Source organism: Salvia splendens, chromosome 8 (genome assembly GCF_004379255.2).
Source record: "Salvia splendens isolate huo1 chromosome 8, SspV2, whole genome shotgun sequence".
In the NCBI taxonomy this organism is placed as follows: domain Eukaryota; kingdom Viridiplantae; phylum Streptophyta; class Magnoliopsida; order Lamiales; family Lamiaceae; genus Salvia; species Salvia splendens.
This window is the reverse complement of record NC_056039.1, coordinates 30,350,512-30,368,934: the sequence shown is the minus strand read 5'-3', so window position 1 is coordinate 30,368,934 and position 18,423 is coordinate 30,350,512. Positions and strand designations below refer to the sequence as shown.

Here is an 18,423-nt window from a genome sequence, read left to right as displayed (position 1 = left end):
GAAGATACGGGGCAGTATATCTTACCACCCCGAAGTAACCGTGGTGTTCCTCCCAAACGATACTCACCGGAGAGACCAAGTAAACAAGCAAAATATCCAGTAGGGAGTGTGGCAAAGGCAAATATGACAAGACTGGCAAGAGCTTTTGAGGCAGCCCTATATGGAGAAGAAGAAATCCCACAAACTGTGAAAGAAGCCCTGAAGATCAAACACTGGAGAGAAGCAATGATGGTAGAGTTGAGAGCTCTAGAAAGAAATAAGACATGGAAAAAGTGTCGGCTACCAAAAGGGAAGCGAATTGTGGGGTGCAGGTGGGTCTTCACCATCAAACGAAGACCCGATGGAACCATCGAGAGGTACAAGGCTCGGCTCGTGGCTAAAGGCTACACTCAAACCTATGGAGTTGATTACTCCGAAACTTTCTCGCCAGTGGCAAAGATGAATACTGTTCGAGTTCTGCTTTCTATAGCAGCAAACAAGGATTTGCCCTTGTACCAGTTCGATGTTACTAATGCATTCTTGCATGGTGAATTAAAAAAAGAAGTTTACATGGAAGCTCCGCCAGGTTTCGAAGATGATTTTGAAGATGGAGAGGTTTGCCAATTGAAGAAAACCTTATATGGGTTGAAACAATCTCCAAGAGCTTGGTTCGGGAGATTTACAGAAGCCATGAAGAAGTACGATTACCTACAGAGTAATGCAGATCACACTCTATTCACGAAGAAGAGAGGAGATAAAATCACGTGCCTGATAATCTACGTTGATGATATGATCATCACAGGAGACGATTGTGAAGAAATAGAGCAACTTAAGAAGAATTTGGCAAGAGAGTTTGAAATGAAGGATTTGGGAGCACTCAAGTATTTTCTGGGAGTCGAAGTCCTAAGATCAAATGAGGGGATCTTCATAAATCAAAAGAAGTATACATTAGATCTCCTAGCAGAAACTGGTATGATGGAATGCAAGTCGGCAGACACACCAATCGCTGTCAACCATGGACTTAAAATCACGGAAGGAGCTAATTTGGCAGATAAGGAAAGGTATCAAAGACTAGTTGGAAAATTGATTTATCTTTCACATACCAGACCTGATATAGCTTATGCTGTTAGCGTGATAAGCCAATTCATGCACCGACCTCAAGATGATCACCTTGAAGCAGCGTTGAGGGTTGTCAGATATCTCAAAGGGACTTTTGATCATGGGATAATGTTTAGACGTGGCAACCATCTTGAAATCCACGGCTATACCGACGCTGACTGGGCAGGAAATCCGATTGACAGAAAATCAACTTCAGGGTACTTCACATTTGTTGGGGGGAATCTAGTCACCTGGAAAAGTAAGAAGCAAAAGGTCGTGGCATTGTCAAGTGCAGAAGCTGAATTTAGAGGAATCAGGAATGGATTAACTGAAATCTTATGGCTCAGAAGATTGATGGATGAGCTTGGTCTTTTGTCACAGAAGACCTGTCAGATTTTTTGTGACAATAAAGCTGCAATCAGTATCGCAGAGAATCCAGTTCAACATGACCGAACAAAACACGTTGAGGTAGATAGACACTTCATTAAAAAGAATATTGAAGATGGAATTGTTGAGTTCCCATTTGTTAGGTCAAAAGAACAACTTGCAGATATTCTGACAAAAGCAGTTGGAGCAAAGGATTTTTCAGAAGCTCTTAGCAAGTTAAGTATCGGAAATCCCGTTACTTAACTTGAGGGGGAGTGTTGGAAATAATGAGTTGGGGTCTCAAGGAGTGTTGGAAATAATAAAGTTGGAGTATCAAGACTATTGGAAAGAGACATCTTACAAGTTCAAGGAATATAACATTAATTCTGTTATAATTCCAAGTGTATAGTTCCTAGGAGTATTTATTTCTCTAGCATTATAAATAGGATGATCAAGTGTATTACAAAAAACACAATACAATACAATTCCTAGTTTTATCACCTCCGTGGATTGAGGGCTGAGCAGATGCTCAGAAGTGCACAGGCAGTGTGTACTGCATGGTGGAAGGTTTATAAGGATACATTGTGGAAGGTTTCTAAGGATCCCGCCCTGTGGCGAGTTATCGATTTCTCCAACCCTAGGCAAGGGATTTTCAACGACGAGTACAATGCTATGTGCCGCTGCATAGTGGATCGTAGCCAGGGACAATTGGTCGACCTCACCATCCAGGACTTCGGTGACGATGCACTCATGGACTACATCTCCGATCGGTAAAATTATACTCCCTCCGTTCCACAATAGGACTCACTCTTATTGTGGGCACGGTATCTAAGAAATATAAAGAATAGTGGCTTTTTAGTGAAATATGAGACCCAATTTTTATAGTGGTTTTATAATAAAATGTGGGTAAAGACCCACTTTTGAACATTTTCTCTTGATTTTATATCACATAAGCATTGTAAAGTAGCTTCCTTTTATTTGTTAAAATTATCTAATCATTTGTTGTTCTACAGATCATCAAATCTCAAATGACACTTAAACTTGAAACTTGCTTTTTCATATCAGGAGATTGTGCAACTAGAATGGTTGCAAAACTTAGACAGCGGGAAGAACGCGGGAAGAATTGCACCTTACTATTAGACCATGGATTTCTACCTTACTATTAGACCAGGGATTTCTGCCCCCCGCATTGCCGCCATTGGTAATTCTTGCCCATTGTTGAAATCATTCTCGTGCAATGGATTTAAGAGCAAGCTTCCCACATATGAAGATAATGCTCATAATGATCGGCTCTGGCATGTGTATGCTCTCGCAATCAGCAAAAGCATGCCTAATCTAGGCCATCTTCAAGTTTTTGCTCATTGGATGGGAAATAAAGGACTTAAACTCATCCTTGACGGTTGTCCACACCTCGAATCATTTGATATCCGATGGTGTTTTGATCTCGATCTTCAAGGGGATTTAGGGAAAAGATGTCGTCAACAAATAAAATATCTAAAACTCCTTAATGACTCGGTTAGTGATGTATCTGATAGAAATCCAGAGGAATGGCCCATGAGATTTATATACATGAGATTTATATACTTGCCAACACCCTTCAGTTTTCGATGGAAGTTGATGCAACACAACCACAACCCCAATCGAATCACGATCGAAAAGATATTGTGGCTGATGAAACTATAGGATGAATGATGCTCCTCAAGTTGTAGACAGATGGACTACTGTTGTTTAAGACAGAATAAAGTAAGAAAAAATTGAAGGATTGATTATAAAGCATTGTTGTAGTACTATGTTGAGAAAAAGGCTTCAAATTATTTGGTCACTAAACTACAATGATAGTATTAGTACTTAGGTTCCTCTCAAGTTTACTTGTGAAAGTCGATTTATTTGTACTATCATATCATATGCTTTTGAAAAATGATCAACGGTGCTGAACTTTTTTAATCCAATCAACAATTTATTTCGATCATGACTGAAAAACATTTAAATGCCAATTTGATAATCCAAACTTATTACTATATGCAACTATCCAAAAAGCTGAAGGAACAACTTTGGCAATCTTCAGATTGTGAAATACTGAGTAAATCAAAATTGTGATTGTAAAATAAAATATCGGTTTAAATTATAAACTATAATTAATCTAAAGAAATTTAAAAAATAGGCGGCAACTACTCCTATATATCAACGGTCCGCACTGATATTATCAATTTCATTTTATGCAAAATATAAATAAAATATAATTTCAAACCAATATATTTTCGTGTTACTTTCAGGCTCTTTTTTATTTGGGGATAAAATATTTTTGCTATGATCTAATTCATTCGATTTTGGACAGTTGGACTATAAGTTTAGATTATACACAAGCAAATAAGCAATAAAATGAGGTATATAAATTTTAAAAAAAACTTTAATGCAATAGTATAGGTTAATTTGTTAGAGGTATTGTTTTTTTATTAGTATAACCAGATTATAAAATAAAATGAGATGAGATAAAATAGCGGATAACAGAATCTCGCTTGGAAGCTGCTGCAATCATGGAGGTGATCTCTGGCGTTGCTTCCCGCCATTTCCCGGGTACATCCTCTCTCCAAATCCCGCAATTGCCACTCCGCAGGAGCTACTGTTCGCCGCAATCGCTCTCATTCTCCGCTGGCAACTCCTTCGCGGTGGGTTTTGCTGCTTCCTCGACTCTACTTATTGTTTGTCGACTCTTAATTTATTTATATTTGATGATGTAGAGAGAGGTGTGGGGTGTTATAAACTCTAGGAGCAGCGCCGTTCAGAGAAGGGAAATGCGAGGCGTCGTGAGAGCGGAGATGTTTGGGCAGCTCACCAGCGGCCTAGAATCCGCTTGGAACAAGCTCAAGGGAGAAGGTTTCTCGCTTATTTCTGGCTTTCCTGATTTGATGATGCTATTTTTACACATTCAATTGGAGTATTCATCTGCTAATCATGTATTGACATGGCGGAATCCATATCTTGTTTGTCGCCTAAGCTTTGCAATTGGCCTCAACTCCTTTCCTAAGGCTATTCCTTAGTCTTATTTAACTAGTTTTGATGAGATGCATTAGTATACAAGCCACGATTTGTGTGTTTTATCGACACACATCTCGCGTATTAAACCTTAGGTCACGAGTACCAAGTCTGTGACAACAACTAGAGTTGCTCTTAGATCCTGCTAATCACCTAGGCAACTGCTATAACTAGTGCATAAGGTCACAAGCCGAAATAAGCTCCACTTTTGTTAATGTTATGTTAATGACGATCTTGTGTTTTGTCAACTCTAAATACGAAGCTATATGCAGGGATGCCATACTTAACTAATTTTGTTTTTGACTTTTCTGATATACAGAGGTCTTGACCAAGGAAAACATTGTGGAACCTATGAGAGACATTAGAAGAGCTCTTCTGGAAGCAGACGTAAACTTATTTTTTGTTTGATAATTACATTGTGATTTCCAATCTGTGTGCCACATACATTTTATTCATTGTTGGCAGGTCAGCCTTCCCGTTGTTAGAAGATTTGTGCAGGCAGTTAGCGATCGAGCTGTTGGTACTGGATTAATTCGAGGAGTAAAACCAGATCAACAATTAGTGAAGGTATATGCGTTAATTACTGCCATAGTTGGTCTTGAATAGCATTGAGTTAGTCATTTCTAATTTCTTTATTTTCAAGTGCATTTACATTATATTTTTATTGGAAAGTCATAGTTTTATAGTCAAAATAGGTATGATAGGTCTTTTATGAACTTTCATACGCATATAGGCCTTGCTTTGGTTGAATTTGTATGTTGACATTTATGTGTTATTTGAAGAAAATTATAGAGAAAATTTCATAATGTTGAACAATACCCTTAAATGATCATTATATTTGTGTAACCGATGCAGATAGTTAGTGATGAGCTAGTAAAACTAATGGGAGGAGAAGTTTCTGAGCTGGTCTTTTCAAAAACCAAGCCAACTGTCATATTGTTGGCTGGGTTGCAAGGAGTTGGAAAGACAACTGTCAGTGCAAAACTAGCTTTATATCTGAAAAAGCTGGTGATCATCTTGAATCCATATTTTTTTTGCAGACTTCTCCTCCCTCCAAATTTTTACAGTCTAAATTATGTTTGGCTTTGAACTGACCTTGCTTGAGCTATAATGATATGATCAACAGGGGAAGAGTTGCATGCTAATTGCCGGGGATGTATATAGACCTGCTGCTATCGACCAGCTGGTTATTCTGGGAGAACAGGTAGCTTTCTGGAAGTAGCTTTCTTTCCAAGTTTAAGATTCCATTGTTAGTGTTAAATTCTTTGTCAATAATATATTTCATCATCTCCTTTCACATAAAATTAGTACATCCTGAAATGAGAATGAGGTCAAATTAAGCTAAGGTGATAATGTGGATGCATTTGTGCATCTTGAGAAGGCCTTTCAAATCATTGAGCATCAGATAGCCTAATAATACGCAGCTAGCTGGTATGTGGATGTTTGACAATATATAACTTACTAAAACTGCCAAATGAGATATCAATGATAGTTTACACATCATAAGTTGGCATTTATATGCTCAATGCGGTTAGATGAATGAGATAAATAATTAAGTGAATTAACATTGAAGATTGATGTCGGTGTTTTTATCCTGTCCGGGTTCTTGTTAACTTATAGTATTATTCAATTATCTCATTAGTTGCGACTCTGATTAACCACATCAATCCTACCTGAAAACTTAAAAATAAATGGTGGTCCCATATAGTTCACCTGCAAAGCAACTATTATTGCCCTTATATATGGTTGCTTGATATGGGACTTCAAGCTTATCCGAAGTAAAGTTAGGCATGCATGATTCATGAAGATATTTGTTGTATTTTATTTTGACAAGTTTTTCCCCACAAAGAATAGTATGAACTATTTGTAGCTTTTTTCCCGCAAAGCCTCTATTGCAAGCCTACCACTGGAATCTGAGAGAGTCTTTCTGGTTTGTATGAGTGTCTTGGGTGAACGTGTAAGTATGCAAAAATATGTCATAACATCACTGGAAACATATACTCTGTAGCATATACTCTGTAGCATATTGGCTAGCTATATTCAATAATGAATCTGAGAGAGTCTTTCTGGTTTGTATGAGTGTCTCTTATCTTTATAGTTGTGCTCCTGACTTGATTCAATACTGACGTGTAAGCTTTAAAAAGGTCGGAGTTCCAGTTTATGCGGCTGGAACAGATATTAAACCTGCCGAAATAGCAAGACAAGGATTGGCAGAGGCCAGGAAGAAGAATGTAGATGTAGTTATAATGGATACTGCTGGAAGACTTCAGGTAAGGCTCCCGCTCATTAGCTATGATAAATTAAACATATGAAAAATTATTCTTTGTTAAATCAATAAGAAAACTCTTTTTCTTGTCAGATAGATAAAGCTATGATGGATGAACTGAAAGATGTTAAAAAAGTATTAGATCCCACCGAGGTTTTGCTTGTTGTGGATGCAATGACTGGGCAAGAAGCTGCTGGTATATATGTTTCACATAGTCTTTAACAGGATATATTGTTTGGTTAAAAAGTGAAGCAGCCCTTCCATTGGAAGCGTGCTTCAACGTATATAATCCTCCTTATTTATATTAATCGAGCTGTTTCAGGGTTAGAGATTCTTGCTTCTTGACAGAAATATTGCAGAAAATTCTTTAGCTATAAATCTTTCTTGATCACTACTACCTTTTGTGTACTTATCTATCTGAATTTTCCTCTTGAACTCCCATCATAGAATGTGCGTTCTCCTTATCATGCTAATAATTTTTAAGAATCATGGTTTGACAGTTACTTAAGCGATCAAATGCAGCGTTTCCTGCTATAAGAAAGATAAATATATTTTACTTATAGTTTCCTTTTCTGTTATTTAGCATTGGTCACAACATTCAACGTTGAAATTGGAATTACTGGTGCCATTTTGTCAAAGCTAGATGGGGATTCTAGAGGCGGAGCAGCCTTGAGTGTAAAAGAGGTCAGACATCTCTATCTCTTGTAGCTTCCTTTCCCATTTTGCATTTTCATGTCTTGGATTAAAACCTCTTGAATTGAAGTTTTAAAGAAGTAGAGGATTTTGAGTATTTTTGTTTATGATTACATATATGAGCAAGTTGTTCTTGTATGTATAGATTTTCAGCCATTGCTGAATCCATGCAACTTTACCAACCTCATTTCTGCTACTTGTTGTCTAGAGATGTTGCTCTTGATTTCAATTTTGAGTACTTTGTATACATTGGTGCAAGAATACTTGGAGATTTTTTATTGGTTTGAAAGTTTAATTACCAATGGGCAATTGGACCTGATACAGGTATCAGGGAAGCCAATTAAGCTTGTGGGAAGGGGGGAGCGTATGGACGACCTTGAACCTTTCTATCCAGATCGCATGGCCGGACGTATCTTAGGAATGGGTGATGTATTATCTTTTGTGGAGAAAGCCCAAGAAGTTGTAAGTACCATATTCTCCATCATCTGAAATGTATATATATATGTCTTATTTATACTGCAAAACCATTACTCGGCTTCTGATGAATTGGGTAGATGCGACAAGAAGAGGCAGAAGACTTGCAGAAGAAGATAATGAGTGCAAAATTTGATTTCAATGACTTCCTGAAGCAAACTCGTACAGTTGCACGGATGGGCTCAATGTCTCGTGTAATTGGAATGATTCCAGGCATGGGAAAGGTACTAGAAAGCAAGTGAGACAAAGTCCAGTAAATATTTATCCATGTTCATCAAATGCAAAGAGATGTTTAGAGATATTATAAGTTTCTATGAGGCATTTTAGGATCATAATCAATCTCCAAATAATGGTATTCAAACAGGTTACTCCCGCACAAATTCGAGATGCAGAAAAGAATTTGCAATTAATGGAGTCCATGATAGAAGCAATGACCCCAGGTAATTTACCTCTCTTCCTTTTACCAAAACTTAATTTTGTTTACATTCTTTCTTCCAACATCCTCCTTTTACACAATCACGAGGAAGAATAGAGCATCTTGGCTGATTTATGTGTCTTCTAAGAATGTTAAGTGGCCAGATTATTGGAACTTAAGCATCTTTCTAATTCTCTTATTGCTCCCATTAATCAAGCTAGATTTCATTGAACAACCTTTTTTTACAAATAAATGGTGTTGATTGAATTGTTGAGTTCCTGGTGCATGCTGCCTCTGCTGGTGGAGGACTGTATCTGATTTTACTCATCTCAATGCAGAGGAGAGGGAAAAACCAGAACTATTGGCAGAATCGCCTGAAAGGAGGAAACGAGTTGCTCAAGAATCTGGAAAAACAGAGCAGCAGGTGTATATGGAGGGATGATAAGTTGATAGCTAGAAATGATATTACTCTCTCTCCCATGCCTATCTTTGTTGTGACTGTCTGTATTCATTTATAGGTGAGTCAACTTGTTGCTCAAATTTTCCAAATGCGTGTACGAATGAAGAACTTGATGAATATTATGGAAGGTGGGTCGCTTCCTTCAATGAGCAACCTTGAGCAGGCCATGAGGGCAGAACAAAAGGTGATCATATTTTGTTTGCTTTACTTGTGACCATTTTGCCATATCAATTTTGATTTCCGAAATTTCTCTAATTTCTTGTGATGTGTGGTCCTTTTTCTCGTAATTTTCAGGCTCCCCCTGGCACAGCAAGAAGAAAGAAAAGAGCAGACTTGAGGAAGCAATTTTCAGACTCAGCTGCAAGAGCTAGTGCTCTTGGCTCTGGGGCTAAGAATTAATATGCAACTCTTTGTTTCAAATTCAATAATTCATCACAAGTCTGCTATTATTGACAAGAAAATGGCTGTCAGTTGTTGTTGCTGGAGGAAACATAATTCAACAACATAAGCAGAATATCTCTAGTAGGCGGGATGTTCGTGTCTAACAAAGTGTTGCTGTCTCTCAGCTACGTGAACAGCATTTCTACCACCGGCAAGAACATACCATGCTTTGCTTAGACTCTTCCTCTTGTAGCATATCTCATTGTCTCTTTTCACTGTATATTCTAGTAGTAGTAATTTGTGACTGATGCATGCATACTTCTCTCCAATTTGTAAGTGTATTGTATAAGATGAGTAAATTTCGTTGTCTTGCCTTAACTATTCAAGGATATGTGGTCAGTTGGAGCCAAATTTACTGAAGCATTTTGGATTTTCTTGACATATGATAGCTGTAAGGAATATACTGGTTAGCATACAGTTGCTTTAAATGTTAAATAAAAGAACAATCAAGGTCTCAAAGTTTTCCAACAACAGTAACAACTTATGGAAGCAAAATTTCCAAAAATCAAATAAAAAAATAGTTGAATCCTAATGTTTATATACAGAGATATAAACTGAAACTGTTCATCCTAATGGAAGATATAATCAAATCACAAGAGGATAGAAACAGATCTATTTAGAATAATTACCTTATCGATATCTGAATTATTAATTTGTTGATTTGTTTATTTGGAGTCCAAAGACTTGGAACTAAATAATTGTTAATATGTAAAGTATGGACATTTAAATACTTATTAATATTTAAAATGTGGAGATTTAAATATTTAGGAAAGGTAGGGGGTGACGAGTGGTTTTTCCAGTTAAAAGATTCCTTAAAGAATTCCATGAACGTCTTCAGTGGTTTCAGACAAATTCATCAAACCCGCCCATCCCCTGTCCACGCCGACCTCTCTTTCTCTATCTAAGAATTGGATGAGCTGCTAAAGCATTATGGCTTCTTTCTATGCTCCCCTGCCCCATGCTTACAACTACAACCTTAATTTTTCCGGCAAACCTCTCATCTTCTCCGCATATCCAAAACGCCTCTTCTCCTCCTGCTCTAGAACCAAGCTCATTGCATCTTCATCTTCTCCAAATGATGCCTCCAGTGCTCCTGGAGACAGCGCCGCAAGGTTAATTCTCCTCAATTCTTCTTTTAATTTTATATATTATCATCACTAGGAACGGTTAATTGGGTTGAGAATTGGTTCTGCGGAATTTCATTTCTGAATTGCTTTGAGGATATTAATAGTTTCTGTAGTAGTGGATAATTCTTGTCAAAATCCTCTTTGTAATCGGCTGTTGTGTCGTATGACTAAGATTATTTTTTTTTAGCTGCAGCAGTTTCTGCATTATAGAAGGGCCAGAGACTGTCCAGGATTTTGTTCAGATGCAGCTGCAGGAGATCCAAGATAACATTAAAAGCCGACGCAATAAAATTTTTCTTCTTATGGAAGAAGTATGTAAGCTCCCCCTAATCAATCTATTTCTTGTTGCTTTTCTCCCCTTTTCTAATATTTATATGTTTCTTTCACTCCAGTTGAGGAGGCTGAGAGTCCAACAACGCATTAAAAGCATGGAATGGGAGCCTGATGATGAAAATGAGATGCCGGATATACCATCATCAATTCCCTTTCTTCCTCATCTAGTAACTTTCCTGATGATTGCATTACTATTGAACTTCAGCTCATCTTCATTATTTATTTACTTGTTTCCTGTGAGATTTCCTTTCGCGATGGCACAAGCCATTTATAACATACTCATATTTTTCCCGGTTCAATTGTTATTTTCGTTCTACGTTATCTTTTTCTTGATGTTACCATATTTTCTAAATATCCTATACTTTTATTGAGGTGACTTGAATCCCCAACCTATTGGTCGAAAGGAAAACATCTTACCAATCCAGTTGCGTGACGTCGTATTTTTGAATTCTTGTGCAGTAGTACCTAACACAGTTATCCGTTCTCTTGAAATAGACCCCAAAGACACTGAAGCAGCTGTATTTGACAAGCTTTTCGTTCATATCTGGAATTATTGTATTTGGGGGTCTCATTGCACCAACTGTAAGTTTCTAAGTTAGCAGCGTTCCGTAAATGTTTCTGCCTGTTCTGTTTCTTGTGATTGATGCAAGAAATGATGGGGATTCTATGTATTGTTCAGAGGGATGAATTGAAAATATGAGATCTTTTTACGTTGTAGCTTGAGCTAAAATTGGGTATAGGAGGAACTTCGTATGAAGACTTTATAAGCAAAATGCATTTGCCTATGCAACTAAGGTACACGAATGCTTAAATTTTAAACCAAAACTGTTCTTGTTATCACAGTATTGTTACTCTTGAGCTAAATCTGATTTTGAATGGAATTGTGTAACAATTGCTCTTATTGTTCCAGTCAGGTAGATCCTATTGTAGCCTCGTTCTCAGGTGGGGCGGTGGGGGTTATTTCAGCATTGATGCTACTAGAGATTAACAATGTTGAGCAGCAAGAGAAGAAAAGATGCAAATATTGTCATGGAACTGGTAATTATTTACATTAAATTATCAACCCCAAAACTAGGAACGCTTAAATCACGACTTTCTTGTTAGTGCCATACTTAATGCTAAACGTTCCAACATAGCAAAATCATGTAACTTTGTGCACTAATACTTGGTATCTTAAGACTTTCTCTTGCTGCATTTGAAATGAGTAAAGAAATGTTGAAACAGTTTATCTCTATGCTAGTTGGGCCTTCGATCTTTTCTCTCCAGTTGGCCAAATTCAAAGATAACTATTTACAGTCTAACGAATATTTTCTACTTTGAGAAATCTGTAGACTCAAACTGCATCATTACTTCGTAATCTTTTGCATACTTGAAGTGTTGTGGTCCAAGCCTTTTCTTGACTTATTTCATAGATAATGGTTAATCCTTTCTTATATTTTTGGATAGGATACTTGTCATGTGCCCGCTGTTCAGCAAGCGGTCTGTGTGTGTCCATTGAACCAATTGTGACAAGCGCTACTGATCGTCCGTTGAATGCACCAACTACTAGAAGGTGTCAGAATTGCTCTGGTTCTGGAAAGGTATTTAATTATGTGATTCTATCATATGCTTCACCTCTCCGGCTGGTTTATGATCCATACAGTTCGGAAAAAAGAACAAAGAATAAAATCAAGCAAAAGAACTCTTTTTAGATGGATATATGCGACTCTTTCGCTTTCTTTTTGCCATAAGCTGGAAAAGATTTACATTATTTCCTTATCCACGGCTAGTACTAATTCGCTTGTATTTAATGATTGAGCTTTTGATGCTATGGAAATGACCTTCTATGCCATATCTAATGTTACCTCCTCGATGCAAACAAATCTCAGGAAGAAACTTGATGGTTTTAATATGATGTAGCCTTTTTAACATTGAAACACATGTGGAAATTGCGTGGTTTGCGTTTTTATTCACTTTTGTATTGTTGTATACCTTTGTGAAAGAATAAGAATTCTTGGATAGATTGAACTTATGTAGTTTCCTAGCTACTTTGATCATTGATGTGAGTTTGCTGAGTTTTTTTCTACTAATTAGTTTTTGGTTTGATTATAGGTAATGTGCCCCACCTGCCTTTGCACCGGGATGATAATGGCTAGTGAGCATGACCCTCGCATTGAACCATTCGACTAGAGGGAAAGGGCGCCTTGGCCGCTTAGATTGATTGGATCAATTCCCCCCAACTGTCTTGTTTGAAATAATATCGAGCTCAGCTAACCCCAATCATCATATTTCAACAATGTGATGTTGTATTATCGAACGATGTATACTATGTTTGTTATGACAAGAGTTGTAAGGAGTGTGGACGTCCTCAAACGATTGACAATTATAATTAACAAATGTTACAACGTTTGTACCGCAACGGGTAGTGTGTTTACATCAATTTTAACACGTAGTATTTGACAAAATAAAAGTAAATTAAATGCAAGATTATGCTCTGAAATAAACAAGGACAGTTTGGCCGAGTGGTCTAAGGCGCCAGATTTAGGCTTTCGGATTCAAGTCCCACTGCTGTCAAATATTTTTATTTCAGAAATTTAAGTAATGAACTCAAACTTTAAAAGCAAAGTCAATTTTGATTTGATTTGTCTTCTTCAATTTGAATTTCTCTACTTCAATGATGTACACTTGCATTTAGTAGGTGACCTCGAAAACTAATCTTTGTACAGACTTAAAAGCTTATCCCAATCATTAAAGATTTTAAGAGCATCCACGACCGTGCTCTTGCCAGCGAGTACGGTTGTAGGCCCGGCGCCACTATTCATGCTTGCTCTCTGACAAGAGCACAACACCTACAGCTGTGCTCTTCCGCAAGGACAAGCACAATTTAATTTAAAATTCAATTAAACAAAAACATTTCCATAATATTAAAATTCACTAAAAAACCACAATAAATATTACAAATTACAAATAAAATAAAAATTACATAATTATTGGCTAATATTACCCAGGGAAGACTACTCATCCGGCGGCACTAACCCCAATTGTTTTTGGAGACTCAATATCATGGTCTCGTGCGTTTGAAGTTGTGTGGGGGTCATAGTTGACCTATCAGCCATACTGAGTTGGCCTAAGAGCATCCACAGCGAGTTGTTCGGGGGTGGAGGTGGCGCATAAGGAGCGGGTTCGGGAGCGGGGGCAGATGGAGTCGCGGCGCGACGGCGGTCGGCCGCCACCTTCTTCCTTCCTTGCGGTCGGCGTCGGGAATCACTTGGTCCGGCGTCGGGGCTACCCAAGTTAGCTCCGGCGAATTGGCTAGCAACTTCTTCGGAGCCGGCGTCGGATAGGGATTTACCTTGACCGTTTGGAGGAGCCGCTAGAGGAGGATGTTACGCCTCCCATATACTTCGGGTGCGTCTGCGTGCCCTGCCAAACGTTGAGGTACTTGAACGACTTGTCGTTCATGGATTGGTGGGTGCTCAGCGCGGCAGTGATGATGTCGACCTCGCTCCGGCCGCTCCCGGCATTCCTCGTCTCCTGGAGGAAATAGCCATTGAACTTGCCAATTTCTTCGTTGGCTCGGCCGATGGAGTTGCGCACCATACTCTCGTTGAGCTCGATCGTTCCCGGCGGCCGGTTTTCATTGTACCGGCGAGAGACGCGCCACCAAAAGGGATCGCCGGATTGGTTCGTGCCAACCACCGCATCTTCGGAGATTTCCAAGTACGCCTTGAACAATTTATCCATCTCCGCCGGAGTGTACGGTGTGCGGACACCGCAAGTAGGAGGAGGAGGAGTTTGGGAGGGGCGGTCGGCCTAGGCTTCGGTGTCCACCCTTATCGCCCTTCGGAGGCACCTTGGTCGTCGATTGGATATGGCCGGTAGCCACCCGGAACGCCCGAATCTTGGTTTTGAGGAGGGGCCGAATATTCCGTTTCCGGACTAGGAAACGGTTGTGAACCGAACCATTCGGGGTTCCAACTGTGAGAGGGCGGGTGGTCATCGCCTTGGCCGGACATTGTTATGTTGTAGGATATGAGAGAATGAAGATGAAAATGGATATGGGAGAATGAATATGAGAATGGATATGGGAGAATAAAGATGAGAATTGTGTAGTTTGATGTGAATTTTTGGGTGTGAAAGTGGGGGTATTTATAGATGAAAGTGTATATTTTTGGGGGAAAAAAATAAAAAAAAAATTAAAAGTGGTAAAAAACGGTAATAAACGGATATATTTTTTTTGGAAAGTGAAATTTTTTATTTTATTTTTAATTGATTTGTTTAATTAAAAATCGATTTTTAATTAAAAAAATTAAAGGCAATGGCATAGCGCGCCACGTGTCCTGCTCGCTGGCACGGCGCGAGCGCAGCGGCGGTGAGACACGTCCGTGCCAGCGGCGCGGACGGACGCGGGTTGGGCCACCACCGTTGTGGATGCTCTAAATCCGTATAACCCCATCGTCGACCTCCCAGATTCACCGGAAAATATCTTCTATCAGCCGTCGACCCCTCAGTGTCCGTGCTTCTGCCCCATCCCCAACCCAGCAGTGCAAGCGAGGTTATAAGAAATATTGAGATGAGTTTTGGGGTCGTGTCATGTTCGACCTATATTCACAAAATTTCCTTTCAATTGGATGCAAAAACGCTCACATTACAAATTCAATTTTTCAAAAATTGATATATATATTTGCACAACTATTTTTCTGTGTTATAATTGCTATACGTATTTAATTTTACACTAAATAGTTAGCAGCTGTGAATAGTGTAATTTAATGTTTGTGTCCTGAATTGGGACCTGAAAGAGTTATGGAGTTGTGGCCCAACGTAAAAAAAAATAAGAAAAATGATGACACAGAAGGGACTTGGGACCCGGTCTCATTGTGGATGCCCTAAAATAAATGACATGCCTCTTGCCAATCAATAATCTTAGTCATATTGCAACGGACCCTAAAAACTTCTAATTCAGATAATGTATATATTGTTACTTTCACTTTAGTAGTTTGCTTCTCAAATGTTGTCCGCGAACTATCGCATAGGAATATTTTTCTTTTGATATTTAGTAATAGGAGTATTAATTTTTTTTAAAAGAATATGGCTATTGATATTGCGTTTTAACTTCAATGAGTGATTCAAAATTCCAAATTAGCAGTAGTAATTAGTAAGGAAGAATTTATCAAGTAAATTGGTTTTTATCCCGTCGTATTAATAAAACTTTACTCCATCTAGGCATATCAATCAAGACATCTTATCAGATTTTGGGTCAGTGCTATTCAGATTGTAAATTAATTAAGTTTAAACCAATTAGTAAATTAATTAGGTGTAGACCAATTAGGTTGAAATTTTATTATATTTACAATCCTAACTTTCAACTTATGAATTTTAGGCTAGTCCAATATGAATATAGTACTCTCTCTGTCCTATTAAATATGAAACATTTTCATTTAGATTGTCCCATTAAAAATGAAATATTTCCTAAAATAGAAACAACTCTATCTCTATTTTTTTATCTCTCTTACTTTACTCTCTCTTCATTAACACACAAAACAATACTACATAAAATATCGTGTCAATTCCTAAATGTTGCATATTTAATGAGACGTGGAATATAATATATAACAAAAATTAAATACACTAATCATATAACAAACATAAACTTAAACACATTTAAGTATTACTATTATAAAAATTAAAAATAGGACATTAGATCAAAAAAATGTTAGATATATTGAGTAATCAAATGATTTAATATATATGAATTATAATGAATATTGACATGTTAAAAATACTCTTTCCGTTCTTTAAAAATTGTTATTATCCATTAAAATTATGCATTTTCTATTTAAGAAAACTGTTTTTTTCCTAATAAGGTAAGACACCATTTCTCCACTAACTACTTCAATCATTTATTTTCAATCTCTCTCTTACTTAACAATCGTACATTAAAATTCATATCGTTTCAAAAATTATTATTTTTAAAAGATATGTGATTATTATTTAAAATTTGTAAAACTAAAATGAAAAATATAAAAATATTTTGATAAATTTCAAAACATATTTGGAATTAAGAATAACTCTTATATTGAACTTAAACTTTCCAATTTGTTTATTTATTATTTCGTTATATTAATAAAAATTAATGCGTATATATATAATCCCTTCGTTCCATCTCAAGTGATTGACTGTATTTCAGCATGTGTTTGGGGAAAATGATAATAAATAGTTAAAGTGGAGAGAAAGTAAAATAAGTAATAGAATAATGTAGATACGACTCTCTTCTATATTATTCTCTCTCTTACTTTACTTTCTCTCTACTTTAACTATTTATTATCATATTTGCAAAATAACGGCCGAAAAGAAATCAATCCACTTAAGGTGAGACGGAGGGAGTACATATTATACATATAGACTAGAAAGTTAACTATTCATGTTAGAAATTTTCAACCAATCTCATAGGAAATGACTTTCCAAACTCGATCAATAGTAGAAAATTATTACTACTACTACTATTTGGATTAGTAATATCGTTAGGAGAATTAGGTCATCCGCAACTCTGTCTCTTATTCGTCTCATCTCTTAACTATTCATGGGCCCCACTGTACTTTTCACTTCATCTTTTAACTAAGAAACATCACCTACAACCCTCCATCTTTTATCCGTCTCTTAATCATCTCATCCCTTAACTATTTATTCAATTTCATTTTTTTTAATTTCCAACAAATTCAATTAATAAAAACACACTTCATTAAATAAAATAAAATTACAACTTAAAATCCTAAAAAAATATATAATTAAATTCGTGGCAACATAAATAAAAAAAGACATAATTTAAAATACAATTTTATAGAAATTAAAAAAATTACTCCGCCGGCGAATCATCCCCCGAAGGCGGTGGCGGTGCACTCAAGCTACCTGGAGGCGGAATACCAATTTGTCTTGCCATATACTCAATTCCGACAAGATGGGCTTGATATTGTGGAGGCGTCATGCAGGAAGTGTCCGCCATCATGACGGTCAAGTACATGGACAATAGGGTGTTCGAGCCCGAGACCGAGCCCGAGCCCGCCTGGCTTGATTCACCTCGGCCCCTCCTCCCTCTAGCCGCCTTCGCCGCCTTGGTCCCTTGCGGCCGACGGCGCCCACGGGAGGAGCCCCTGCATCGGTGGTCGTGCCCTCAACCTCTTGTGAGGCAACCTCTTGTGAGGTGCTGCCTGACCCGCCCTCATTAGACGAGTATTGGTCACCCGCCATGTGTTTGTGCGCTTCGAGCTCGAGCCCTGGCTGGACTGGACACCGCCGGCCCACCTTTCAACGTCTTTGACGGCCTCCCTAACATCGACATGTTTGAATTCTTTATCGTTGTCGTTAGAAAAGACTCGCAAAGCCGCTCTCATAATGTCGGCTCCACTAGCTCCGCTTTGGTATTGAGCTGCTTCATTCTTGTAGATGCCGCAAAATTTTTGACATCTCTGTCGACGCGGTCAAAATGACTGCAGAGCATCTTCAGGGTGCGGCGGTGGGACCGAGCCGGCTTGTTCTCGTTGTAGGCGGCGGTGACCTTTTCCCAAAAACACTTGCGGGTTTGTTGATTCCCGACGATGGGATCGTACGAGACGCTGACTCAAGCTTTGAACAGAGTCATCGTGTCCGCCCGGCTGTATGGATGACGGCCTATATCCTCCTCCTCGGCCGCCTCCTCCTCTTCCTCCACGGCGTCGAATGCGCGACCCCTGGAGCTTCCACAGCCTCGTCCTCCTTCCAGATT

At 38.1% G+C, this 18,423-nt stretch overlaps 2 protein-coding genes across 4 annotated transcripts; both read left to right on the top strand.

Moving 5' to 3' along the window:
- The first annotated feature begins 3,937 nt into the window (after window positions 1-3,937).
- Window positions 3,938-9,585, top strand: LOC121745218 (signal recognition particle 54 kDa protein, chloroplastic-like). The gene is made up of 15 exons (XM_042139028.1): window positions 3,938-4,109; window positions 4,182-4,317; window positions 4,796-4,863; window positions 4,942-5,043; window positions 5,332-5,484; window positions 5,603-5,680; window positions 6,621-6,746; window positions 6,836-6,938; window positions 7,326-7,426; window positions 7,760-7,897; window positions 7,990-8,133; window positions 8,274-8,349; window positions 8,663-8,748; window positions 8,843-8,968; window positions 9,079-9,585. Exons 1-15 carry the CDS (start codon window positions 3,978-3,980, stop codon window positions 9,181-9,183), a joined length of 1,674 nt encoding a protein of 557 aa, XP_041994962.1. The 5' UTR covers window positions 3,938-3,977; the 3' UTR covers window positions 9,184-9,585.
- A 424-nt stretch (window positions 9,586-10,009) lies between these two features.
- LOC121745386 (protein ORANGE-LIKE, chloroplastic-like) lies at window positions 10,010-13,083 on the top strand. 3 transcript variants are annotated; one of them, XM_042139265.1, is made up of 8 exons: window positions 10,010-10,337; window positions 10,549-10,663; window positions 10,745-10,852; window positions 11,181-11,267; window positions 11,404-11,480; window positions 11,596-11,723; window positions 12,132-12,265; window positions 12,777-13,083. In XM_042139265.1, the coding sequence occupies exons 1-8, from the start codon at window positions 10,156-10,158 to the stop codon at window positions 12,852-12,854; spliced, it is 909 nt and encodes a 302-aa protein (XP_041995199.1). In that variant the 5' UTR covers window positions 10,010-10,155; the 3' UTR covers window positions 12,855-13,083. The 3 variants fall into 3 exon arrangements, with proteins under 3 accessions (XP_041995199.1, XP_041995198.1, XP_041995197.1); XM_042139264.1 differs by having other exon boundaries at window positions 10,546-10,663; XM_042139263.1 differs by having other exon boundaries at window positions 10,540-10,663.
- The last annotated feature ends 5,340 nt before the right edge of the window (window positions 13,084-18,423 follow it).